At 51.1% G+C, this 26019-nt stretch overlaps 1 protein-coding gene across 16 annotated transcripts in view; it reads left to right on the top strand.

The window, feature by feature from the left end:
* Positions 1-26019, top strand: part of CACNA1G (calcium voltage-gated channel subunit alpha1 G) — a 147739-nt gene that overhangs the window by 29136 nt on the left and 92584 nt on the right. For all 16 annotated transcript variants that reach the window (XM_054278736.1, XM_054278738.1, XM_054278735.1 and 13 more), the window contains exons 2-3: positions 16263-16374; positions 16870-17003. In XM_054278736.1, coding sequence (XP_054134711.1) covers positions 16263-16374; positions 16870-17003 — 246 coding nt within the window. The remainder of the gene's footprint in view (positions 1-16262; positions 16375-16869; positions 17004-26019) is intronic.

The raw sequence follows: 26019 nt of genomic DNA, 5'->3' as shown, positions 1-26019 counted from the left end.
TTCCTGTGACCAAGGGCTGGTGCAGAGCTCCAGCACCTGCATCTTCTTCTCTGCATGCCACAGCTTGCTTTATTTTCATTCTGTCTTCCTGCAAAATCACCTCTCTCTGAAGAGGGATGGCTGGGCTGATCATGTCCAGAGCTGTCAGGTGCCCCTGAGACTCCTCCATCCCAAATCTGCATTGCCTCAGGATGGAGCTCACAGTGTGACAGGCAGGCTTAAGCAAGAATCTGGCTGCTGTGGTCATGGCTGGTGCTGGCAGATTCCTGCCTGATTGCCCTGCCGGAGCCCTGGGGACCCATGATGCAGGAATATTTTCCCTCAGCAGGAGCAAGGCACTGGGCACCCAGCAGCACTGGCATGGAAAAGGCACCCAGGCTTTGGCATTTTGCTTTCTGCTTGCTGTCTGATGGCCCCATGCCTGGTTTTTTGCTGCCTCCCCATTTTGTTGAGTCTGGACACGATCCTTTGTGCTGCAGGACCGTGGGCATTGCCAGCAGGGCTGCCTGGCTCTCTGGGTGCTCAGTGGGAAGCAACTGCACTTTCAGGTGGCTGCTCTTGTGGGAAACCCACCTGCCTTTGCTTTCTTGTAATTTAGAGATATCTCCCGCTCAGAGTGCCTGAAATGCACCTCCTGGCCTGCTGGCACTGAGGGCAGGAGGAACTGTGGCTGTGATCCAGATGAGATGGGAAAGACCAGATCAGGGGAAAACGAATTAGGACATACAGAAGTCCCCTTGATCGGGACGGTAACCTCTAATCCGCTCAGTTCTCCTTATTTACAGTTGCCGAGAGGGAAGGCAGGAGAAAAGCAGCCTGGCAAGATACACAGAGCTGATCTCCTTCCCCCCAGCTGCTTTGCTCTCACTAATGTATTTGCTGGCAGCGCTCGCTGTCCCCGGAGCATTCTGAGCTTGGTCGGAACAAGTGTTCACAGCCAAAACAGAAGTGTCAGAGCAGGCACAGGACTGGCAATGGCTGGGAGCTGATTGGAGCCCCCAGCCCCTCAATACAGGAAGCCTGTGGGGAAATGAAGTGCTGAGCCCTTGTGTGTCCCCTCCTCAGCTAGCAAGGATGGAGATGCAGCAGGGAAAGCTTGCAGGCCCTGACTGCAGCAGGGTCCCTCAGCACCTACAGGGTGTTTCTGCTGAGGGAAGGGACTGGGCACTGGAGCGGTTCTCCCAGGCCGTACTGCTTGAAAATACTCCCTGAGAAGCCCCAGGGCTGCTTTCCTCTAGCTCAGGACTCAGTAAGATGAATAGAGACACCTGAGAGCGCTGCCCTGTACCGGGACACGATGAAGGACAGAGTCCTGAGGGAATCGATTTGGTTGCACTTTGCAGTGTTGCAGAGGAGATCAAAATCTCCTCCAAAATCTCCTACACTGTAAAATGAGGCATTTGATACCCCAGGCTGCAAGCACATGCTTCTCTCCTGAGCTTCTCCGGACCTGGGCTGTGCTGGGACAGTGGCATTCCAGTGCCTGCTGCGGAATATTCCAGTATTTTTAGTATGGCCTGGTGCGGTCACTGCGTTTGTTACAGGCAAAAGCAATGAGAATTTTATGAGGTATAAATGTATAGTGCCTGAAAGCATCCATGTCCTGCTCAGCTCCATACATGCATATACTTCTTCTCCACCTCCTGTCCTCAGCCAAAATATCTTGTCTCCTTGCAGGCTCAGAGGGAAGATAAATATTAGCACTTCAAGATGCTCTGATCTGAGTTTCAGTCTGTGTTGCTGTTGTTGTGGTTAAAAAACACTTTTTCTGGCTGCAAAATTCATCAGGGTCCAGTCTCCAGGGTTCAGAGGGAAACCGGAGCAGCTGTTAATGAGGGAGCAGTAATATCTAGAGCTCATTTCAAAGCAATAATGGGATTAGAAAGGAGACAAACATACATTGGTCCCGTGCTTGATGGTTTTATTTTCAGCTTTTTTGTTGCTTTTCACTTTATTGGTTGGAACATCCATTTTGCATTAGACAGCAGATGATGAGATCACGTGGGATCACAGAGAGCTACCAGCAATGGGCTGAGATGGGGAAGTTTGAGCTTTCTTGGCCATTTCAGAGAGTTTTCAGCACACAGAGCAGGAGTTAGAAGTGCACAGGGAGCAGGAGCGGACAATGAGGCTGTGATGGAGAGGGAGACAGGACAGCGAAGGGCAGGAGCTGGAGACTGCAGCCCCTCTAGTGAGGTTTGTAATACCTTATTAATGGAAGAGAAACTGCAATTTTTATTTTGTGGAAATTCTTTTCTTCCACATTAAATTTTAAAGCACTTTGCTCCCATTATAGTGCCCTGCCAGAGCATGCTGCTGGCTGGGAGGAGCTGCCCTTTGAAAGGTTTTGGGAGAGCCCATGTTTGCATCCAGGCTGGGGGAGCAGGGCAGGGGTGCAGGGTCCTTCCCTGGGGCTGTCACCCCAAACCCAGCCCTCCTGTCAGAGTCTGGGCTGGGGTGTGAAAGGTGCCAGGCCGTAGTGGGCTGCATGCCCTTGGTGGGTGCAGGGGCTCAAGGAGGGCTTGCCTACACCCAGAGCTCTTTTTAATTCACTCCATGTGCAGGGACACGCGGATCCTGGAACAGGAACAAGGCACCCTTATTCCCCAATAAGCTTGTCCGCACATGGAGTAAATCAATAGCAGCTCATCAGGAGCTGTTGCTGGCTGGAGATGCCGCCTAAGGATGAGTCACATGCAGAGAAGGGGGCAATATAAAAAGAAAAGGGAAAAGAAATCTGAGGTTTGAGTCCAGACCTGGGCTTAGGAATGCCCATTGTGTTGCTGGTGTGCCAACCCAAAGGGCTGGCTTTGTGCTGTGTCCTCTCCCCTGCCTGCTAATCCTTGTGGGTGGTTGGAACAGAATTTTTCACCTTGATCCCATGATCATATGCTGTGCTGTGAGTGCCTGAATATCAGGACTCTTTGTGGCTTTAGCTGGTTATGGGTTAGTCCCACTGAGCTCCAGAGCAAGTGGTGCTGGCCTTGGGCTCCCAGTGAGAAGGCAATTGAGTGGGCTGGGACTGAACAGCTCCAAGGATATTTTGAAATGCCAAAGGTCATCCCTGTTGCTTTTCCGAAGCCAAAGCGAGCGAGGCTCGGATGATGTGCTGGAGATTGGGAACCTTGGGAGTTGTGTACATTTTTCATGAAGCTTTTTGGGAGATGAAAAGCATTAGAAATAATTTGGTTTAAGGTTCCTGAAGTGACCAAATGCCTTGAGTGAGGCTTATCCAGAGCAGCCTGAGGCTGTTCCAGGACACAGCAGTGTGCAGGGCCAGATCCAGCTGCAGAGGTAGGGTCTAGTAAAGGTTTTGGAAAGGAAAGGATGAATTGCTTCTTACTGGGGGCTGAGTGCCAATTATGTTTCTCACCTCTGTCCCAGCCCAGCAGTTCCTGATGGTGAGGGTCAGGACATCTGCACCAAAGGTGCCCAGTCCCCCTTGGCAGGATAAAGATCCCCAAAGTGACAATTTCCGCCCAAATGTTCTCAAACCAGTCTTGCTCCCAGTTTTCTCAGTAACGATGAGCTGTGCAAGGGATGTGGAAATGGAGCCTTTGCAGCTGCCGGGGTCTCTCTGCCTGATTTCTCTCCAACATCAAGAAGATCCCAGGGTAGTGGGCACCCAGCAGTTGCCAGGGCTTAGCCTGCAGGAATGAATGAATGGAATAAATCCATTTCAAATGCCAGGTTTTGACAGAGGTGGCAGGCTTTAGGAGGTGGCAGTGGCTCAGTCCCTGCTCTCCCTTTGTAGAGGTTTGACTCTGTCACACCTCACTGTCGGGGCTGCCAGCACAGGAGGAGCCATTGGGGCTGGAGCTGGTCCCTGGCTGCTGCCAGAGCCCTTTCAAGGCATTACAAGTCATGTGCCATCCTCTCGCTGAGCTCCCTGGCTATTGTTAGCTGCTGTTGAAACCTGACACTAATTAAAGAGGGTATTTTGCATTTAATAAATTCCCACTTGAGTCATGCCAGCAGGAGGGCCCTGGCCAGATACCTGCCAGTGTCACTGCGGGCTGGCAGCCCTGCTATAGTTCTCTCTTAGAGTCTCCTGCACCCCTCAGCCCTGTGGGTGCTGCCCCACAGGGTGCATGTCCCTGCACCATGGCAAGCTTCTCTGCCCGATCCTTGGAAAGAAAAGTCCCCTCCCTGTGGTAGCAGCACCTTGAAATACCCGGAGGGATCATCAGGTGCTGGGAGCAGGCTGAGCATCCCTGGTGCCATGTCCCATCCTGCCCCCTTTGCTGCCAGCCCAGGCAGCCAGCCCTGTGCTCACCCTGCTCCCTGTCTGTTCCCATCTTTGCAGGGAGACCCCAAGGCGCTGTCAGGGAGCTGAAAGCACCAAACTGCTGCCAGGCCCCAAAGCCTCAGGAGCTCTGGAGCCCTGCCTGCATCTCAGCTGGTGGGAAGGTGGGGAGCTGCCCCCGCTGCCAGCCAGGCTTCATCCTTCTCCTTCCCTTTCCTTGCCTGGAGGGGAGGCTGGACTGGTCTGTTTCCCCTGGGAATACCAGAATCACTCGGACCACCGCTAGCAGCAAGCTGGGAGGGAATTGCAGGAGTAGAGGACACGGCTGGCTCCGTGCCCCTCTCTAGCAGCTGTCCTTGCCTGGGCACAGGAAACCAGGGGCAGTGCCATCCCTGCAAGCAGATTCCACAGGATGTACCTTAACTTTTGCAAAATAGCCACTCCTGTAATATTTTCTAAGACTTCAGATATTTCATCAAACATCCATCATGCAAACCCTGCAGGGGAGCCTCTGCTGCTTTTTGTGCACCTTCCCTCCACATCTACCTTTGTTTTTTGGGCAGTGGGGTGTGGCATGTATAGTGCATCCCATCTGAGTGTAGGCCAAGGTTTGGGGTGGAGCATGTGGGGTGAATCCTGCTTTTAAGCTGGTCTTGCCCTGTTTGCCTTGGCTGCAGCTGTGTGAGTGTGCGAGATGGGAGGTGTTTGGGGTGGCATTCCCTGTCCATACAAGTGCCACAGGAGAGCTTGGCTCCTGTGCTGAGCCCCATCCCAACCCTATTCTCTGCTTCTTCCTTCCTCTACCACCTCCCTCCTTCTCCTCTGCGAGCAAGATGCTAATCCATGAGTTCCTGCCATGGATTTCCTGCAGGGTTCAGTTGGACCAAACACCCAACTCTGCTGAGCCCCTGCTCCTGCTGCCCACAGTGGCTCAGCTGGGGAGAGCAGTTTCCTGCCCCTGGTCATTCCACATAAGCCTGGGATGGATTCTAGTCACTGTGGGATTTTGACGTGCTGTCAGGATTTTTCCGTTCCTGCAGACAAGTGTTGCTTATAGACACCTCAAAAACTGAGTCAGGTGCACCAGCATCTCCCAGTGAAGTCACGGACTGGCTGCAGCCTCTTCCATGCAGGGAAAAAGGCAGGGATTGTGGGCTGGGGTAGCCTTCACCTCCACTTCCCCACCTGCAGAATTCCCTCCTTGCTGCTCATCTCCATTGTGAAAGCTCTGTGTTGCTTTCACTGGAAACAACTATTTTTCTTATTTTTATTGATCGTAGACTTCAAAACCCAAAGTGCGTAAGATGGTTCCAGTCTAATTAGTACTTAACCTGCAACAAAATATTGTATTTTACATTGATTTTTTTTTTTTTTTAGAAAGGAAACATTGGCTCAGTTTCTAAATGAAACACTTTAGCAGGCCATTTGGAAAATCATCATCATGTTCAGACTCTGTAAACATAATTTCTTCAATATTCTTTTTCCCACAACTTGCAGCCGGGTAAGAAAACATACACAATAATTGGTGGGTGGTTTGGGTGGCCCCAGAGCTGTATTTCTCCAGCAGCACTCTGAATGGAAAGTTGTACCCGGCATTGGCTAATGAGAAGTGAGAAGGGCTTGGTTCTCCCCTGGTCATGCTCAGCTCCCAGAGCAAGGTTTCCTCAAAGGAAGCTCTCCCTCAGTGACCCTTCCAATCACAGCGATCAGGCCTTGCCCTCAGAAACTCCTGGGGACCCCCAGGCCAGCGTCCCCAGGTCAGGGCTGCAGTGGAGGGGAAAGGAGAAGGTGTGGGGACAAGGGGTCTGTGTGCCCCAGCTCTGCTTTAAGCCATTTGCACCCTTCAGAAGTGATAAGGGGCCCTCCATCCTTTCTGCCCTGGCTTGTTCCATAGGCCTAAAATGATTCTGGGTTTGTCCTTGGATTTGTCCTCTGAGCTTTTTGTAAGGCTTGGCCAGGTTTCCTGAGGGACTTTGAGCTTGTACCCTTTTGCAATCAAAATACTGTGCTGGGGACATGGAGGGCACAGCTGCAGCAGATGTGGCCAAGAGCTGGATGCTTTTGGCTCCTCTTGGAGCCACTGCAGCCAGGACTCTGCCTCTCCTCCTGTCTCACTTTTTCCTCCCTGAAGCCAGTTTGGGGAGCGCAAATGGACAAACCCCAAAGCCCCAGAGCTTCTCTAGGGGCCTTGGAAGATGTTTGCCTCACTGCAGTGGACACATTTCTCTGCTTGGTGAAGGAGGGTGGGTGGAAGGTGCTGTGGAATGTCCTCATTCCTATTTGCCTTTTGGGACTTCTTGGTGATGACTCTGTGGGTCTGGCAGTGTGGGGTTTTCTGGTGAGGGCTGTGCTGTGCTTCGGATGCTCTGCCTCTCTGGGAGAGTTCCCTCTCTGTGGCCCTGTGCCATCATTTCCCTGTCTGTCACAGTCTGCACGTGGGCACCCCTTGCCCAGTGTCTCTGGATGGATGGGAATGGGCTGAGTGCAAGGCCAGGGCAGGGTAGAAACAGCTCATGTGTCTGGGACGGAAATGGGGTTGTTTGTTTAGCTTGCTCACCAAGAGCTCTTCCTCTGAAGTTTCCCCTGGCCCTCAGTCAGCAGAGGGATTCCCTTTCCCTCTGCCCAAGATCCAGCTGGATTGCTGCAGGAAACATGCAGACCAGCTGTAATTGCTGTCTCTCCCCATGTTCACCAGGTTTTGTGGTCCTCACTCGATGCCATCCTGCCTTTCGCTTGTCTGGGTGATTGGGGATGTGCTGGATTCATCAGCAGAGGTGGTGGTGATCCTGCAGACCTGTCCCATCTCCTGCACTGCCCCAATGACATTCTCTGCCCTGGATGAATCTTTCATGCACTTACTTTGTGTATATTTAATAGGCTGGGATTTGGTTTGAGCTCGTGTTTGGGGGCTCAGAGGGCTGCATCCTGCAGTGGGATGTGGCTGGTCCCCAGGGGAGAGGTGTGTGGAGGGAGGCAGAGAGCCTGTTCCACCTGTGACAGGCAGGGTGCTAATCTTCACAGGGAATACTTTGGCTTCGCAAGGAATATTTTGGCTCTGCAGGTGTGGGCACAGAGTTTTCCTGGCCAAAGAGGGTTAACCCAGTGTTGGTGGGAGCAGACAGTGAGCTTGTCAGGCATGGTAAGGGAAGCAGAGGAGCTGCCAGGACAATTAGCACAGGCTTGTTCTCCCCAGCACGTCCCTGGGATGTAATCAGCCCGTCAGTTCCCTGGCTTTATTAACACATTGGTATTTGGAGGTCTTGGCTCTGTGCAGTGTGGTGCCTGCCAGCCAAGCCTCTGCGGGAAGTGGGGGTTCAAGGTGGCATGTCTCTGGGCATGGCAATGCCTCATTTTGGAACCCTTTCAGCTTTCTTCCTTGGGGACTGATGGCAGAAGAGGAGGAGGAGGAGGAGAGACATTCCCTCCATCTGTGCACTGCCCTAGGAAGGGATTTAAATCACAGGTTTGCAAAAAAGAGGAAATGTGCCTGATTTTTGCAGGCTTTGAAGCCTGCAGGAGTCTCCTGACAATGATTCCCTTCCAGCTTCAGGCAGGTCTGGCTCAGACCTGGCTTCTTCCCCGGCCAGGGAGCCAGGCACTGCCAGCTGGGGCCTCCATCGTGGGGCTGGGCAGCAGCAAGGCTCAGGCTGTGCTCCTGCAGCTCCCAGTGAGTGCAGGCAGGAGAGTTTCTGTTCCCAGGGTCGGCACCCTGCATCTCATCTACCCTCTGTGCCAGCAGCAGAGAGTGAGAGATGCTCTTGAAGGAAATACATCAATATTAAAATATAAATAATAAACATAGATTAAAAATTCATATATACGCTTAGGACTAGTTTTATCCTCATCCATCTTTCCATGAGTCTGGGAACTCCTCTTCCCTGTCCTGTCATTCTTTCCCCCTCCAGTGTGAACTTGTCTGACCACCACAACCTCCTTGGCACGGCAGCCCTGATGCCACATGTGTGGCCATGCAGAGCCATCCCTTCAATTCCTTCATTTCACCAACTGTTACATAAATCTGCTTTTATACTGAACTTGTGGACGTCACCGGAGCTCTGTCCATACCCATAACATCACTGTTTCCATGGGAACCAGCGTACTTCCAAGGGGGAAAAAGTAGAAGGAGACTAAAAAAGGACAAAGAAGGAACAAAATAAGACAAATATGTGACATATCCCAACTATGTGTCGGTGTAGGATGTTACAAAGATTTCACTGCAACTTGTTTAGGCAGCCTTGCATAACAGTTTTTGTCTTGAGCGTAGCAGCAAGCAGAGTCACGGGTGGCAGAAACTCAATAGTATCCCAAATATCCGGGGTCCCTTAGTGAGGAAGAGATGTCCCTGGCAGCTCTGCATGAGGTGCTGCTCTGTGTAAGCAGCAGGGGAAGATGCATCTGCACGTGCTGCAGCATTTCCCCAGGTTTCCATGGGTTTTCCTCTCTCCTGGAGTGTGGCTGGGGCTGTGCACTGTGAGCAGGTGGCACTGCTGGGTGTTGTGGATGTGTCTTGGCACCGCTGAGCTTTAGGGGCAGGTGCTATTAAGGGACATTTACAGTGAGTGAGTTTAAATATATTTATCTGGGGGGTTTAGTGTCCATCCACTGTGCACTTTATAAGGCATGGTGGGAGAAAAGGTCTTAAATAAGTTATTGAGCCTCAGCAATGGCTTTGGCATATTGAGAGTGTTTTAACAGGTAGCCCCTGACTCCTTGTGGAAGACCTGGCCATTAGGAAGGATTTTACTGTTCATGACAACATCTTTGTTCATGCCATGTGTGAGCTGCTGGGAGGGAGCCATCCCCTGGCTCTGTCACAGGAGGTGAGGGCTGGGGCAGAGGCTGAGCTGGGGCCTGGCAGGGACAGGGCTGGGTACAGGATGGGGACGTGCTCCCAGCCCTGCAGCCCCATTCTGGTGGGGTGAATGGCAGGAGTGCCTGTCCCCGAGCCACCCAAATGTTGGCTGAAGGTTTGGGGGGAAGTTGAAGCTTCTGTGGAGCTTGATTTGGGTGAGTGAGGCTTCACCTTCTTCTCTTCTGACCTTCTCTCCAGGAGATGCAGGGCAGTGGGAGTTGGATGGTGGCTTTGGCTGGTGAAAGAGATGGTGAACTCCATGGGGCTTCCACCTGACCCATCCTGCTGAGCCAGGGCTGGGGCCATGCACTGACCTTTTGCAGCACTTCATTTTGGGCTGTTTTGGTCACTGCTCTTGGTGCTGAGGTAGGCATGAGGAGGAAGGAAGGACTGGGATGAGAAGCCGAAATAAATTTTGCCTAAAGTGCCCCTGCTTGACATATATTATATATACTAATTATATTATATTAATTATAGTATATTTTATTAATTATATTAATTATATTAATTATATTATATTATATTATATTATATTATATCATATAATATCATATTATATCATATTATATCATATTACATTAATCATATCATATCATATCATATCATATCATATTTCTTTTTCTAAAGCACCCATCCTTGCAGGTGCTGGTGCCAGAGCCAGGCTGCCAGCAGCCGAGCCCTCCCAGCTCAGGAGTTAATTGCAACCGGTATGTAGGGCTTTTCTTAAAAGCTCCAGCTCCTGAAATTTGGTGATTATGCAAGTCACTCAGCTTGCAGGATTTTTTTATCTTCATTTTTTTTTTTTTCTCTCTTTAAGCAATAAGATTTTAAACCCTTCTGGTTGCTGGAAAAAAAAGCCCTTAGAGTAGAAATCTAAAAGGTTACCAGGAAACAATACTGAAACTGTAAGACAAATAAGAACCTCATCAGGGTTTCAATTTTATATCTTTTCTTTTTTTTTTTACCAAACAACCTTTTTTGTCACTCCCCATCCCCTCTAAATATGGCATCATTCTTTGCCTCATCACTTGGGTGGCTGAACAGGGCTCCTCCACACTGCTGAGCAAATCCTACCTCTTCCTTCAGAGGTGGCTGCATCTCACAGGCACAGGAGAGCATCTCTGCCTGCAGCTGACAGCGCTGATTCTGAGTCCTTGGGAGAAGAATGATAAGGTGATTGCTCCCTGAAATCCCCCTTTTCCTCCACTTTTGGGCTTTACAGTCCCTTTTATGTGTCATGGAGCCACTGGGGACTCCGTAGTCTCACCAGGATGGGAGCAGAGTGCTGCCTTTCATGGCAGAGGGAAGCAGCCAGCAGTGCATCTCTTTGAACATCTGCAAGCCGAAATTAATTAGAGATGACATTTCCAAAAACACTGCCACGAATAATCAACCTGTTTTGGTTTCCCAGGTTTAATTGTGAGGCTGCATGAATTAAAAGAACCTCCTGTGTCTGTCTGCACTGGGAGGGAAAAGGTTCTGAAGAGCTGCAGAGCAGTGATGAGGCAGGGAGGCTCCTGCCGAGCTTTTTCCCAGCTCAGAGCCTGAGGATGGGGACGTGCCAGGCTCAGTGGGGTCATGCCAGCTCCTGGCAGCGTGTCCTCAGCCTGCCAGCTGCACTGACCCGGCATGGGGACACTATCTGAGCAGTGCTTGAATTTTTAAACTCCTCTGTGCAGCCCCACTGGAGGAGCCTCATAGCTCTGCTTTCCAGGAATGCCCTGGCGATGGGACTCGCCTGGCACAAATCCCTGCGGACCGCAGGGCAGGAGGCAAGGGCTCCACCCCACGTGTGCCATCAGCGTGCCGGGGCTGCCGTGCCTGCGGTGGCTTTTCCATGCTGCCAGGGGAAAGCAGGCCTGCTGCTGCTGTGCTGCCGTGCTGCTGCAGGAAAGGCTGCAAACCCTGCAGCATCTGCCCTGCTTCAGCCTGAGCTTGTGTCCCTCAGAGGGACAGGTGGCAGCAGGCCTGGAAAAGCGTCTGGGAGGGCAAAGCTGTAGGGTAGAGACCACAGTGTTACAATGACACTGGGGGCAGATCCCTGCCAGTGCTTGGCTGCAGCTCAGGGAGGTGGATTCACTGGGTAGAGGTGCTTTGAGAGCACCTCTGGCATTGCTGTGCCCACAGATGTGGAAATACTTCCTGCAAATGCTAAAAGTAAAATACAGAGGCTGGTCTTGCTTTGGATGTTTTGGAAGGAATGTGGTAGGAAAAAAAAAATCTAATTAAATGTCCAGGACTGTGATGGGAATCCTATAACCTTTAACTGGGCATGACATGAAGAGCTTTTCCTGTTGGCTTGGTGCAGTGAGAGGCAAAGCTAGGAAGGGGTTATTATTTCCATCTATGAGGCAGATTAATTCTGAGAACTTTTAACTTCCCTTGCAAACGGCCTAAATTAATGTTTTAGGATTTTAGTCCCTGCCTTCTCCCACCCCCCCAAAGGCCAGGCCCTGGAAGTGCCATTATGCTTCTGTCAAAGGGGCTATTTCTGGAATTGATGATATGAATGAAGCCTAAAACTCCACTCTCATTAACGTCTGCAGCTTATCCCGGTGTCACTCCTAAGCTGGTGGGACTTGGTGACACTGCAGGGGAAGGCTGTCATTTCAACCCAATTTTCATATCACATTTGCACAAAAATTTCCAGGCCTTGCCAGAGCTTTCCACACATTTGTCAAATCCCAGCCGCTGTCCCAGTGAGTGAGGCTTCTCCTGGCACAGAAGCGACGGCTGTGGGTGCTGATGGAGGACGTGGTCCTGGGTGTGATCTCTGTGTTGAAACGACGACTCCTTGCCCTAGAAAACAGACAGCAGAGAGAGCCCAGTGTCACCTGTGTGGATCCAGGGGGTTTATGCATTGCTGTGGCTGAGTTTCATTGCGTGGTGCAAGCCTGCAGCCCCTGGTGCTGCCCCTTGCCCACGGAGCCCTGCTCCCATCACGCTGCTGTGCCTGGGGTGGGGGCAGAGGGCTGTGCCACCCCCTGCCAGCAATGGCAGCACGTGTCCTTGTGTTGAAAGCGAAGGGAGATGACCCATCCTTGTTGATCAGCATCGAACTCCAATTTATTGATCTCACTTACACACTTTATAGTGGTGTTAATTAAACTCATGCATATTGCAAAATCCGAGCTCCTCATAGGCTACAGCTAAAACATGAATCCCTCCTTTTGTTTTCAATACCTGTGGTTTGTTATTGAATACAAGATTTATTTTCTCACCCTGTTATGAAAGTTCTCAAGGCCTCCATGTTATTGAAGACAGGTTTGAGAACTTAGCTGTTTACAGAAACAGGCTGTGAGAATTTGCTCCTTGCAGCTGCCTTTTACGCCATTTCTGAGCAAAATTCTCCAACATCCTTGGAGCTGCTGCTTGGCTGGAGAGGGGTCAGGAAGGGAGAGAGGGGGATGCAGGGAAGGAGGAGAAGGGGAATGGTGGGAGCTACCTGGGAATAGCAAAGCATCAAGGGAAGAAATAAACATTAATCCCACAGAAAAGTGTGCGTCCCTGTAGAGCATCACCAAACACTCCCCTCCATACTCAGCTCAGTCAGTGGCACTTCCCCAGGGAAAGGGAACCCAGTCTCTGGGGCACAGAGGTGTCTGCTGTCCTCAGCCCCAAGCCAAAGAGGCCACCAGGAGCAGTGCAAGTGCTCCACCTCCTTGGAAAGAGTCCAGGATGCAGCTGGACAGAGCATCTCATCTGGTTACTGCTGCCCTTGGGCAACAGATGCTGATTTAATTCACTCACGAGTGAATTTGATCCAAACTCTTGCAACCAAATCATAGCAAGCATAATGCAATATCTTTCTCTTTTAATTATATTAGGCTGGATAGTGTTGGCTAATTGAATCTGGGACTCTTGCCTCTTAATTACAAAAGGTCAGGTGCTGTGAATCGTGGGCAGGTGGCACTGGGACCACCGGTGATGGGGAGGGGCTGAGGGCTCCTGCTCTGTGAAAGACCTCCTTTCGTAATGAGTGAGTGACTCCTGGACATTTTCCTTCTTTTTTTCTTTTGTTCTCTCTATCTCATGAATTTTAAGTCAGATTACAACAGAAGTGTTACTGCGAATTTCTGTGTGGCAGAAACAGGGGTTTTTTTTAGTTGAAAAGAATCTGTGAGGATTTTGGCTGCCTGCCTTGAGCACATTGATGGTACAAATGTGGATTTTTAAGAATACGCTGGGATGAGCAAGTGACCCTTAAAAGTGGTGACTTCTGACACCCATCGGGTGGGGTGGATGGGGTGATCACCCGCTGTGTGGTCATGAACCCCATTATTAATCCTTTTTCTCTTAAATATCAGCTCTGCTTGGTGGGAGGAGAGGGCAGGACCCTGAAGGCCAGCTCTGTTCCCAGTAAATATTTACCTCATGCAGCGAGGGCTGTGGGCTCAGCGCGACACTGGGTGGTGGCAATGCCACCTCTGCCCCTGCTTTCAAGTAGTCTCCTCCTCGCCTGAACTGCTGGCCAGGGACCAGCACTGTCTCTGATGCTCCCCCAAAGCTGCTTTGCCCCTTCCCTGCCTGCCCTGCAGCAGTGAGAGGCATTCAAAAAAGCACCTTCTGCTTTTGCTAATTGAAGAGTTTCCCTTTGTCAGCCTCTCGCTCAAAGGAGGGTCGGTACAAAGCCGTAGCCAGCAGCACTTTGTGTGCCTCTGAAAATCCCATTAGCAGAAGAAAGAGCTTGAATTTTCATTCAGCTGGAAAAAAAAAAAAAGAGGGGGGGAAAAATAACACCCCCCCAACCTTCTGATGTATCAGCTGCACATTAACATACTGCCCTCGGCACTGCTGGGGTGCCTGTCCCGGGAATATTTAATCAGGGAGAAGTGTTATATTGGACTGAAATGTATGTGCTTCAGGGAGAAATGTGCTGAGAAGTGGTCTGCAGTTAAATTTGGGGTAAAAAAAACCCTCTGCCCTCGGCAAATAAACATCCCTCCCCTCCCTGGGTCCCCCTCCCTCTCCAGCTGTTTTCCTGCCCGCAGATGTTTGTTCCTGCAAGACAAGTTGGGATGTGGGGAGGGCAGCCCTGAGATGGGAGGACAGGGTAGGATGGAGGGACCTTCACTGTAGCCATGGTGGGCAGCATGGGGGAGCCATGGCTGTGCCAAGGTGGGAGGTTCTGGCCCAGGGTAGCATGTCTGTGGGCAGGTTGGGGCTGCTGGCTGTGCCACGGGGACCTTCTTGGGGTACAGATGTGGCGCCAGTCCCCAAATCCTCCTGCTGGCCACAGCTGGTGCCCTGTGTGGGGCAGGTTGTGGCATTTTGGGGGGTGCACTCTCCTGGCTTCCCTCCACTTGCAATCGGTCACTGGTACCAGTGCCAGCACTCTGATGAGTATTGAGGGACATCTGAGCCATGGTGCAGACTGTGGCGTGCCAGGGAAGGACGGGCCTTTGGTGCCATCCTGTGCTCTTCCATTTCAGCCTTTGCTCATCCCTCTGTGCCAGATATGGGGCTGTGGTGGGCTTGGCTCTGCTCAGCTGCCCTGGGTGAGCATTAGGGCTGTGCTGAGTCTTGGACAGGGAGGAGGTGAGATCAGAGTGGCTCCAAGCTGATGCCCACCACGGTTGTGTGCCCGTCTCTCTGCTTGCCCAGGAGTTTGCGGTCCTCAGCCAGCATCAGCAGCTGCTGACTGGGCCAAAAGCCCTCCAAGCTGGGATGGAATGTGTGGAGGAGATCCACATCCAGTGAAGGCTCTTGGTTGGTTGGGTCAGAACCTGCGGAGACAGATGGACAAGTCTCCAGCTGTCCTGGGACATCCTCACTTCCCTGCTGCGTATCTTCACAGGCTGTACAGGTGACGTTCCTTCTGTCACTCCTTTGGGATCATTCAGGGTCTTTTTAATTCTTTCTGTTCCCAAGGGCTTTGCAGCTCCTTGCTGGCAGAGCCCTGGGCATGGCTGGTTCTGCTGGGGAACCTTCCCAGGCCCCCAAGCTGGGGATTCTCTTCAGCAGCTGCCCCTTCTCCTGGCTGCTCTCCATGCCTGCCCCCACTGGGATATTTAGGCTAAATATCCCAGCCCATAGCCCCACCCTGACAGTTGGAATGTCTGTCCCAATATCCTGTAAACATTTCTCCCGATTAAAAGATCCAGATTGTCGACAACCAAACTGTGACTCAGCCCCATGTGGTTTTCCAGGAATTCGCCCAGGATGGGTGGCAGGAGCTGCCAGCCCCAGGCCTGTGTGCCCTGGGTGGAGAGGCACCTGCTGATTCATCCTGACCTTGCGCTTCCCCAGCAGATAACGCTACAGCACGGGCTCCTCAACACCACCCGCTGCTGTGTTGCAGTGAAAACTCTCGTCTGTCAAGGGCCATGCTTATTTTCCTGGAGCAGAGAAGCTGCTGCTGGCACTCAGGCAGGAGCATGGCCCTGCTGTCTGTGGGTTCTGGCAGTCGAGAGGGTGTTTTTCATGCTAGGCTGGAAGATAACCCCAGCACCACACTGAACCAGTGCCTGGATTTCCCATCTCTGTGCTCCTGGAAATGCCCCCAGAAGTATGCAGGAATTGGGTACCAGGTTTGAACCATCCCTATGGGGATGTGCTGCAGCAGCACACTCTATTCTGCCCCAAAAGTGCATCCAAGGTCTGTCCCAGCAGCTCAGCTCTTTAAAAATTGCTCTGAGAGGCAGGAGGCAGGTGGGGATTGGGCTCTGCTGGCCCTCCCTTAAAGGCTTTTAGGCTGTTCATTAATGGTTTTGGCAGTCTTGATTTGGATTGGGAATGAAAGTTTAAGCAGTGGCTTCGAGGAAACACCCCTGGGATAAGCTGAGACATGGTTAATAGAAATTGTAATGTTAAAGTGCTTTTCTGTAAAACGCTAGGAGAGGAAATTAATGGTGTGGAGTTTTTTAGTTTTTTTCTAAAAGTTGAAATAATTCATTTAATTAAATGTTTTAATCCATCACATCAGCACTCAGCACTCTTGCCATGCAACTTCCATTTTAGAGTGGTTTTCACATCAGCTGCAGCCACTGATGGCAGCATGGCCAGAACACCTGCAGGTATCTCAACATGCAAACTCAGAGAGTGCCTGATGTAGGGAAGCTGCTCTGCTCCTGGCCTTAAAGACCAGGAAAAGCTTTCCAATTCAGATGTTGCTTCTTGTGGATGCACCTCTGGGTCTGCTGCCTCCTTGACAGGTGTGTGCAGATGGTTTGAGAGGGTCAGCATGCTGGTGATTCTGCTCAACTGTGTGACGCTGGGCATGTTCCACCCCTGCGAGGACATCGCCTGCGACTCGCCGCGCTGCAGGATCCTCCAGGTACGGCCCCAGAGCTGCTGGGAGCTCAGCAGCAGCCCCAGGCTGATGTGGAGGGGGAAGGAGTGAGCTGGCTCCAGCCACGGTGCTGTGGTGTCACAGGATGTCGGTTCCTGCCTGCGCTGTCTGTGCTGTGAGCACTTGGGAAATGCTGGGTTTGGTGCTCAGATGAGAACATGCAGTGCCATCAGGCAAAGCCCCTGCCAGGCTGTGCCAGCCCCAGCCCAGCTAAGCCTCTCTTGGAGTGCCTGGGGAAGGCCAACCATCTAGTGGTCAGTGAAAGCAGAGCCCAAAATTTGCTTGTCCATTTTCCTGGCACTATGGGTGCTGTTGGACCATCTGGGCTGGGCCCTGGTCCACAGGGCTGCTCTCAGCACATCTTCACAGGGATTTAGCGTTTAGAGATGCAAGAGGAGATCTTGCTAGGTTCAGCTTTCTAATTCCCTCCCTTGGAGCAAATGTGCAGGAGCATCCCTCCTCCCTTCCTTTCTTTTGCAGAGCTTTGATGACTTCATCTTTGCCTTCTTTGCCGTGGAAATGATTGTCAAAATGATTGCACTGGGGATTTTTGGGAAGAAATGCTACCTGGGAGACACATGGAACCGCCTGGACTTCTTCATCGTCATTGCAGGGTAGGTCTGGGGAGGCAGGTCCCCTTCTTCCTGAGTCTCTGGGTTGTCATTTATGGCTCTGCTCAGCAAGCACTGGACTTGGGGGAGCAGCTGGTGAAGGCTGGGCCTGGCTGGTGTGGATTGTTGGCATTGTCCATCCCAGCTTCCCAGCAGGGATCACTCCTGAGCTGCAGCTGCCCCTCTGGTGCTCTCAGTAGCTGGAGGCAGAGCTGATGCTCAGTGCACGGGCAGAGCGGGGCAGGGTGACAAAAGTTGTTTGTGGTGGATTTTGACCAGCCTGGGGCTCCTTTGCTGGATACTGTGCTTGGCTCTCTTCCCTCCAGCCCACCAAAGGTTTCACTTTCCATGGTTGGAGTGGGCAGCTGGGAGCATGGAGGGCTGTGCCAGGAAGGATCATTCAATGAAACATGCATGATTTCCCTCATTATTATACTTTTTTTTCTTGAGGGAAAGTGATCAAGTTCGCCTTTCTGAGTGTTTTCCTTTCAGAGGCACCTGGTTTGAATTAAAGGGTCTTCCAGCATCTGAGAGTCTCCTGGCAGAGGAAATACACATGGAAAGTCCTTGGCCACTGGCCACTGAGCTGAGTTTCTTTGATACACAAATTTCTTGCTGGCCCTTGCCTCCCTCCCTGCCCCAAGACCCCCAAGACTTTTGGGAAAACAGTTGGGTTTTGCCTCTTTTGAGAGAGCTGGGGATCAAATTTACTAGATTTTCTTGGAAAGAAGCAGAGGCTCCTCCCAACTTGTTTGCCTGGCATAGGTTTGATGTCCCAAAGAAAGGGCAACAGCCCCTTCTTGTTTGGTCCAAGAAGGAACAGCACCTTAATGAGTTTTGCTTATGGTCCATTGCTGGCCTCACAGGGACATGGCCCATGCTGATCAGCTGGGAGAAGTAAAACAGAGGTTCCAGGTCTCTCAGTGCATCCTTGGCTTGAAAAATTCATTGTTTCAGAGGTGGAAAGGTTCAGTGAGCTTCAGACCCAAGAGCTGTATTTGTCCCCATAAACCTGTCTTCTGCAGGAAGCCACAACCTCCTCCTTTCCAGCCCCACCAGCCTCTGGCTCCTCAGTTTAGGAGAAGGTTCAGGGTTTCCTCCTGAAATGTCTGAGCAATGTTAGGGACAGCAGTGATGGGATGCTGGACCAAGAGGGAGCCACAGGTCCAGTTAGGTCTGGTAGGGTTGTAGGCACCAGCAGCACATCCAAGGGCTGGAGCTTGCTAAGCCACCTTTATTTAATCTCATTTATTATGTCTTATAGTGGAATTAATTGTGATGAAGAGTCCAACCCAAGCAAGGCCTGACATCCCATCCTGGGAAGCATGGTCACAGATGCTGGGCTGTTCCAAACTTCACTGTGCCAGGGTTCTGCCACCTTGCCCTCCCAGCCTGGTCCTGCCTTTACCTGTTGATCTTCCAAAATCTTTGGAGCCAGACTTAGCCCTGATGTCACTCTGTGGGGACCCACCGTGATGGGACCTCACTCTAGAGGGACACCAGCCGGGACCATTCTTATTCCTAAGCCAAAATAACTCACTTCTCTTTGCTTAAGCAAAGAAATCTCTGCACAGCTGCTGCACCTGGCCAGGTGTTTGCATATGTGAGAGTTGTCTCCTTCCTGGGCAGAGCTGCATCGTGGCACAGATCCCCTCTGCAGCAGCTGCTCCCCATCCCCGTCATGCAGAGACATTTTTTGCTGCAGGATTTTGCAGCAGGGTAGCCTGACCCTCTCGTGCCTTCTGCCAGGTCGGCTTTGCTTCTCACTAAGTGACGGCTCCTTCCTCCATGTGCATGAACTGTTCCCATCTGGGCCCCGTCAAAACCAATTCAGCTGGCAAAGGACCTAACTGGATTTAAATACAAAGCAGAGCCTCTCCTCCTCCAGCACTGACTTTGTCTGCTCCCTTTTGCTCCCCTTTTGCGCCCTTTTGCTCTTTTCCAATCCTAGCCCATCCATCCTGGAGTGCTGCATCCTACTCAGAGCATTGCTGCAGTCCTGCTGAGGGCCAGGGAAAGCTAAAGGGCCTGCTGGAATGGGACACTGCTGAAGCAGAGGAAAAAATAAAAAGGACTCAAGCCCTTGTAGACCTAAGATATTGGTTAAAAACACCTTTAGTGTTTTTACCTAGATGCTGCAGGGTCAAATCCCAACCAGACAGAGGGAAATTCCTCAGGTAGCCCTTAGTGCAACTCTTTGGTTCCCAAATGGGGCAAACTACCCCAAGGAGCACCCAGCCCATGGTGCTCACAGCAAGGAGCAAGGGATGAGCAGGGCTCTGCATGGAGGAGTCCTGCATCTGAGCAGGTGTCAGGAGAGAAGCCAGAGCCAAACTGGGGTCCTGGAGAGTGCAGGGCAATCCTCAAAACCCAGCTGGGTTTGCTTAGATACCAGATAAAGCAAGTCATGTTTTTAATGGAGGTCTCACATAAGGGCCTCAACCAGATTCCCCAGTGAAATTCCAGGGGAGGAGACTGAAGTTTTCCTGTGGTCCTGGTGACCACAATGAAGCAATTCTGTTTCTGCATTCACATTTTTTCTCTGCCCTTTGTGTGCCAGAGATGGGAGGAGGGAAGCAGCAGCACAGTGTGAGCTCCCCAGCACCAAGCAGGACCCTGAGCTCCAGCTCTCCTGCTTTCCTTGCCACTTCCCTTCTCATGGGCTGCAGAAAGTGATGTCAGGGGAGAAGAGAAGCAGCAAACTACATCTGTGGGGCTTTGGGTGGGGAAGGCATGTGATACTGGGACTGAGCACTCCCACGGGCACAGCATCCATGGAAACCCACCGCCCCCCTCCCCACAAAAATCCCAACTTAGACCATTTCAGCTTCCCCATTCTCTGAGAACTCTCTAGATCTGACAGGGGTTATCATTGTGGAAGAAGCCTTTTTGTGCATTTTCGCTCCAAATCTCCCTCCCTGTTGTAGTTCTGGGGGAGCCTCTTGGATGCTGTCCTTGCTCCTGCTGGCCACTTCTGTGGGATGCCATTAAGTGCTTCTCGTCTCTGTTAAACTGTCCAGACCAATCTCATGAACTCATGGAGTGTAAATGACTTCTTTGTGACAATGTAATGCAATTAGTGCTAATTACAGAGTGTGTAATGTCTGCAACACATCTCTGTAATTACAGTAAAACTTGCTGGAGATGAGAATAGTGCTGTATTCTCAAAACTCTGCTTAGGGAAACATGGCTTAGGCTGGAGGTTACAGAGTTGCGTGGGGAAAAAAGTGATGAATGGCATAATTATGTTGCATTATTTTTAGAGGAGGGCATTTGGGGAGTTTGCTTGTGAGAGAACACTTCTTTGAAGGTTAAAAGGCATTGCAAGCAGCTCTTGCCCTCTAAAGATGATTAGATACCATTCTGACCTCTCCCAGCATAACACACAGATGTACTGAGGATGGATGCTTGTTCGCATCCCAAAATATGCAGAAGATGCTGACAGGGGCTTGGGCTGGCAAGCCAGAGCTGTGGGATGGAGATGTGCCCTGACTTGGTGTTTCCCTGGTCACTGTGGGACCCAGCATCTGCCATCCTCCCAGCAGGGCACAGGAGCACCCTCTCTGCTCCTCTGTGGGCAGAGGAGAGCCACAGACTGAGGTCTCCCTTCTGCTCAGCTGGAGCCAGCCCCAGCCCCACACTTTGCTGCAGTCCCAGCAGCTTGCAGGAACACAGCTTGTTCTGGCTTTGTCCAGATAAGGACTTCCATGGCCTCTGCCTTCCTGTAGATCCAAATGGACTTTAAGCCATCCTCATCAAAAAACCCCATGGTGTGATTTTGGAGTTAGCCTGTGCAGGGCCAGGAGCTAGGCTTTGGTCTTTGTGATTCCCTTCCAGCTTAGGAGATTTTATGATTCTATTTTATGATTCTAACCCCAAAACAACAAAAACCCCTAATGGTTTATTGTTTTCCTGTGAGAGAGCCTTACACCAGGGGATAATTTGGAGCTGTCAGAGCTCATGGGGCTCCTCTCTGCCTTCCTGTGCCCACATTCTGCTCCCCACCGAGCAGGGCTGTGCATCATCCCCTGCTTGAGCTGTGTGGGTCTGTGGTTACTCCAGGCTCAGTCAGTTGCTTGGCCAAGACTGAGGAGCCCTGTTTGTGCTTTGCTCATTGTAATGGTAACAAGCCTCTTCAAAGACTCTGTAGGAAAGTTAAACACTTCTGGAATATTTTGCTTACGACTGAAGAGGAGCTGGGGCTGGAGGTGGTTGGCAGGCTGCTTAATTCAGGCACAGACACCACTCCTTTCTCTCTTTGCTTCCTGAACATTTCTATTGTTTGTTATGATATTTTTTCTCTCTCTGTGGAAGGCTGTATTAAACAGTGAGCTCCACTGAAGCCTTCATAAACAACCTTAAGGATGTCTTTCTCCCTCCTGGTTTTGAGCATTGAATTTCAGGGATGAAATAGGCTGCAGGAAGCCCTGTTGTGTCCATAGGTGACAGGAGAGAAAGGGATGACACAGCCCCCACTCCATCCCTGCTCCATTTAAATCTGGATGGGATCTGAAAAACTCTTTAGCTCAGAAATTGGAAGGAGGGCTATGGTGCCAGACGGGTCTCCGCAGGGAGCTGTGATCCCATAGCTGCAGCAGCCAGAGCAAGATTCCTGCTGGGTGCTCTTGGTGAAGCTTCCAGCATGTTGCCTTCATCCCACAGCGCCAGATCGCTCCACAGGCAGGCAGGGCTCCTCTGGATGGCATTTTAGCTGTTCAAGGCTGATCAAGGTGCTGTTTCAGCTCCCTGGATCAGACACGGGGAAGAAAGAGCTGGTGTGGGACTGCCTACAGGAGCCCCTGCTGCAGCTTCCCGCTGCAAAGGCTGATTTTCCCCATGTATTAGGCTTTCATCCCTTAAAAACAAAACTCACAGGGAGGAGGGGTGAATGTTGCTTTTTCATTCCCTCTGCCAATGTTGAGCTGTCTGACCTGGGGAGCAGCACAGGGGGATGTGGCAGCAGTGCCCTCTGTGCTGCCTGGCACCCCGAGCCAGCCCCGGCTGATTTGCACACACAATTACCCAATGTGCAGCACTGCCACAGCCCCTCTGGGCCACAGGGAAAGCTGCACCAAACCTTCTCCCAGGAGCCTGGCCCTCTCCTGGGCTTTCCAGGATGGATTTGAGTGTCCTGGAAACTGGGAGCCTCCTCCACGGCCTCACTGTGTCCTGACTAATCCCAAATTAGGTGCTTTGTGCTCTGAGCACAAGTGCCAGAACATCAAGCCAGTACTCGTCATCGTGAACTGCCAGGACTTCGATATCTGGGGCTGAGCTGTGCAATTTAATGTTTTAAGCTACTTTTGGGTGGATAAAGGGTAGCCAAGACCTGGGCACAGATGAAACCCATTGGCTGTGGATGCTCCGTGCTGCCTTCCCACAACCTTTGGAGCAAAGCATCCCGAACAAGCTGCATCCCTGACTCACAGAAACCTGCTGGGTTAAAGAAAGCACTCAGCAGTCTCCCTCGCAGCTGAGCTGACTCAAGTCCACCTGTGAAAAGCCTAGAGGGTTTTTTTTAAGTTTTAGGACTTTTAAAAAGGTAATTCTTTAGTTTCTTTCAGTTCTTCAGCTGAACTTGCTGCTGCTTCAAAAGCCTCATTAGTCAAGTGTCCTGGCTGGGACACATGGTGCAGCCAGATCCAGCAGGCTGCAGGGTTCATGCTCTCTGTGTGCTATTCTTTTTCTTCTGTTCAGCTTGATTGAAATGAGTATTTTTAAAATTAAGCAACACCCACGAATGCGGTGAGACTCGCAAGGCTCCAAACGCAGCCACTGAGTGAAAGCGGAGCACAGCTGAGCTGGCGAGAGCTGGGCGAATTTTCATTCCAGCTTTCTGAAGATACACCACCTAAATAATTTCTCCTTGTCTTTTCCAACACCGATGGCTTAATATCACCCACTGATGGCTGTGCTTTGTAGATAAAGGGTGTCTATACGCCCAGTTTTGGAAGCTTTTTAACGCTGAATAAATCTCAGACTATCTCTCCCCAGCAGTGCAGGGCTCTGAGTGCGCAGGGGGTGGGCAGCTCTCGGGGGTGGCCCTGCCTGCAGCCGCTGCTGCTTTGCCACTGTTCCTCGTTGTGGGATCTCAGCACAGCAGTCCTGATGTGCAGAGTCACCGAGACAACCCTTGGGGGGCTCGGAGGTCCTGGAATGTTGCCAGAAGTGTCTGGTGGTTGGACTTTGATCCTGCACAGGAGACGACACCTGTATGAGGATGGGAGGATCACACGGGGATAAGTGGTGAAGGGATAGGTTAATTATAGTGTGAAACACAGGTTTTAGAATCTCGGTACAGGGGGGTTCTAGGGAGACATGATGGAGGAATTGGGGCGTGTCCTGTCCTTCTTCTTCTTCTTCTTGGCCTCCATCTTCTGTGGTGGTGGTGGCACTTTGGGATTGATTCTTACTAAAAGTGCACTTGTCAATAAGGGCGAAAGGTATTGGGGAAAATAGGTAAATATCTTACACGTAGTTTTGGGTATAAAGATAAGTGACCGCCCCGAGGGCTCTCAGTGTGTCCATGGCCGACGCGCTGTGCGGACCTCTGTCGGGCCGGGAGAAAATATTGTAGATAAAAACTAATAAACACTGAAGACCGAGAAAAAACCTGAAGACTCCTTTCGTCCTTTGGAGCGTGGGCTGACCCAAGGCCATCCCGAGCCTTTCCAGGCCATCAAAAACAGCCGAGAACGGGACACCTCGTGTGCCCTTGGTCACATCCCCTGGGTGTGCAGCACCCCCAGCACCCAGCTGTGCAAGGGGGGAGTTCAGGCTTTCCTTGGAGAGTGCCCTCAGCAGAAACTCTCTGTGTGACGCTGCTGGGTTCTCACAACGTTCTGCTTCCTGAGCCGGATTGATCCTGGAGATGGGAGCAGAGTCAGAGCTGAGAGCAGGGCGCTTCAGAGATGCAAGGCTGGCTAGGTGTGGGAAGGACTTGGCTGGAATTTCTGTGCTCTGCTAGGGACTCTCTGGATAAGCAGAGCCCCTTGAACCCTTTCTGTGATGCCCTGAGCATCGCTTTGGAAAGCCCTTTGCCTCAGGGTTGCTGCCTGGCATTGCGCTCAGGCAATCCTTCCTGGTGCATTGAGTTTTACACGAGAGAAACCCCAGCATGATCACTGTCTCCAGGTGGAATAGGAATGAATTTCTCCTTCCTGGTCCATCTTGAGCCATCCTCGTTGCCTGTCAGCTGAGCTCTGGGAGTTTTCCTGCTTGGAGAAGCATTTGCCAAAGGTTTGCATCAGCTCCTTCTCTGCCTCCCACTAGCAGCCCGTTGTATGTCTGGCTTTGCAGATGCTCCACTTTTATTCTTAGAAAGTCCTAAATATTTCCGCTTTCCTTCTGAATAACTCCAGTGATGGGGGTTGCTAATCACCCTGACGAGCTGTGAATCCATCCTATTTAATGCTGACTTTCTTTCTGAGCCTTTAACTTGGCTGGGCACCAGGTTGGTGGCAGCGGTGCTGACAGGCATCATGCCTTTCCCTCTGAGCAGAGATGACATTTGAATTGAAGCTTCATCAGGAGCCTTTTACACTGCAGATTTCCAATGCATAAATGCTATATGTGCTGGTAAATGTACCTGTCACCTCACCAGCTGGTGACATCCTGACATTTGCTCTCCCTGAGTATCTTCCCTTGCCAGGGATGTGGATTGATTCTTCCCGTGTTTCCCCTTGCCTTGGGAAGTGACCTTAGAGCTGAGGACTGCTGGTGTTCTCACTGGACTTGCTCTTTAGTGACTGAGCTTTACTGACATTCTTTTCTCTAATACCGAGTTCTCCCAAGGCACTTGAGAGAGGTTACCAGCAAGGTGTGGGCCCTGTGCTCTGTGTCTGGGGCTGAGCTTGGCAGTGCTGTCACACCAGTTTTGGCAGCAGTGCCCAGCAGCATAGGCAGGAGACCACCTTCTTGCTCTTGGTCTTGGTGTTCAAGTGTTTGCTTGAGCCTCTGGGTTGTTGTTCGGCTCGTTCCTTTAAATTTGGCATAATAATTGTTCTTTAATAAGTTAAATCAAAATGTATTTTACAGCACATCCTTTGCAGCTTACAAGCACTCACATCTCTGGAAGTGTGTCTGGAGCTGTCATTAATCAGAAAATGATTTGTCTTGGTGCATTTAACCACGTGCTGCTCTGAATTTTGCTGGCAGCCTCTGTTTTAATAATGGATGAAAGAAAAGCTGTATGTTTGATATGGGCTTTTTACCTGAATTTTGCCAACCACACAGAAATCTTTTTGAACAGCAAGTGAAACTTGACAGCAATGAAACCACTGCCCCTCTCCTCACCTTAGCCAAAGCTTGCCCAGTGCAAGGAGTCCTGTGCACTGAGGAAGGGACTAGAATAGAAGGTTTTCTATTCCCAGGTCAGGTGGGATTTTGTGAATACATTGCATTCCTTTCTGGGTAGGGGCTGAGAACAAATTCGTAGTATCCATACATGCATGTCCAACCTCCTGGGGCTGTCCCAGTGCTGTGGGATTCAGCTAAGCAGAGAGGAATATGTAGAGGTTATTTTAAATGTAGATATGGTTTGATCATCATCATCATCATTCCCATTAGAGCCCATCACTGCATTAAACACGGAGTTCTTTATATGAGGGTTGGAAGGGGAGCCTTCCCAACCCTGGGGCACCCTCACCTGCTGGGGCCAGGAGGGAGGAGAGGGCTTTGGCTGCTCACAGCAAAACAGAAGCCTCCAGTGTGCTGCAGCCAGGGCAAACCTGACACAGCATGGATGGAGCCTGCAGGATTTCCAGCAGGGAGGAAAGGGACAGCATTGATGCCTTGGTGCAAGGACCAAAACCTCTTCCAGAAACTTGATGCCTAATCAATCAATTCAGACCAGGGCAAGCGTGGAGGAAGGTTGTGACTGAGAAACAGAGAGCCTGTCTGTGAGATGGGGCTGGAAGAACTTGATTTGTTTGACTTTGCAAAATCAAGGCTGAGAGAAGATGTGCTTTGTGCTCCGTAAATACATGGGTGAGTAAACACCAGGGACAAATAACAGCTA

This window comes from Melozone crissalis, unplaced genomic scaffold, assembly GCF_028551555.1.
Source record: "Melozone crissalis strain CALT ecotype California unplaced genomic scaffold, PUWL_Pcris_2 ptg000026l_1, whole genome shotgun sequence".
Taxonomy (NCBI): Eukaryota; Metazoa; Chordata; class Aves; order Passeriformes; family Passerellidae; genus Melozone; species Melozone crissalis.
This window is presented reverse-complemented; position numbering and strand designations above follow the sequence as displayed.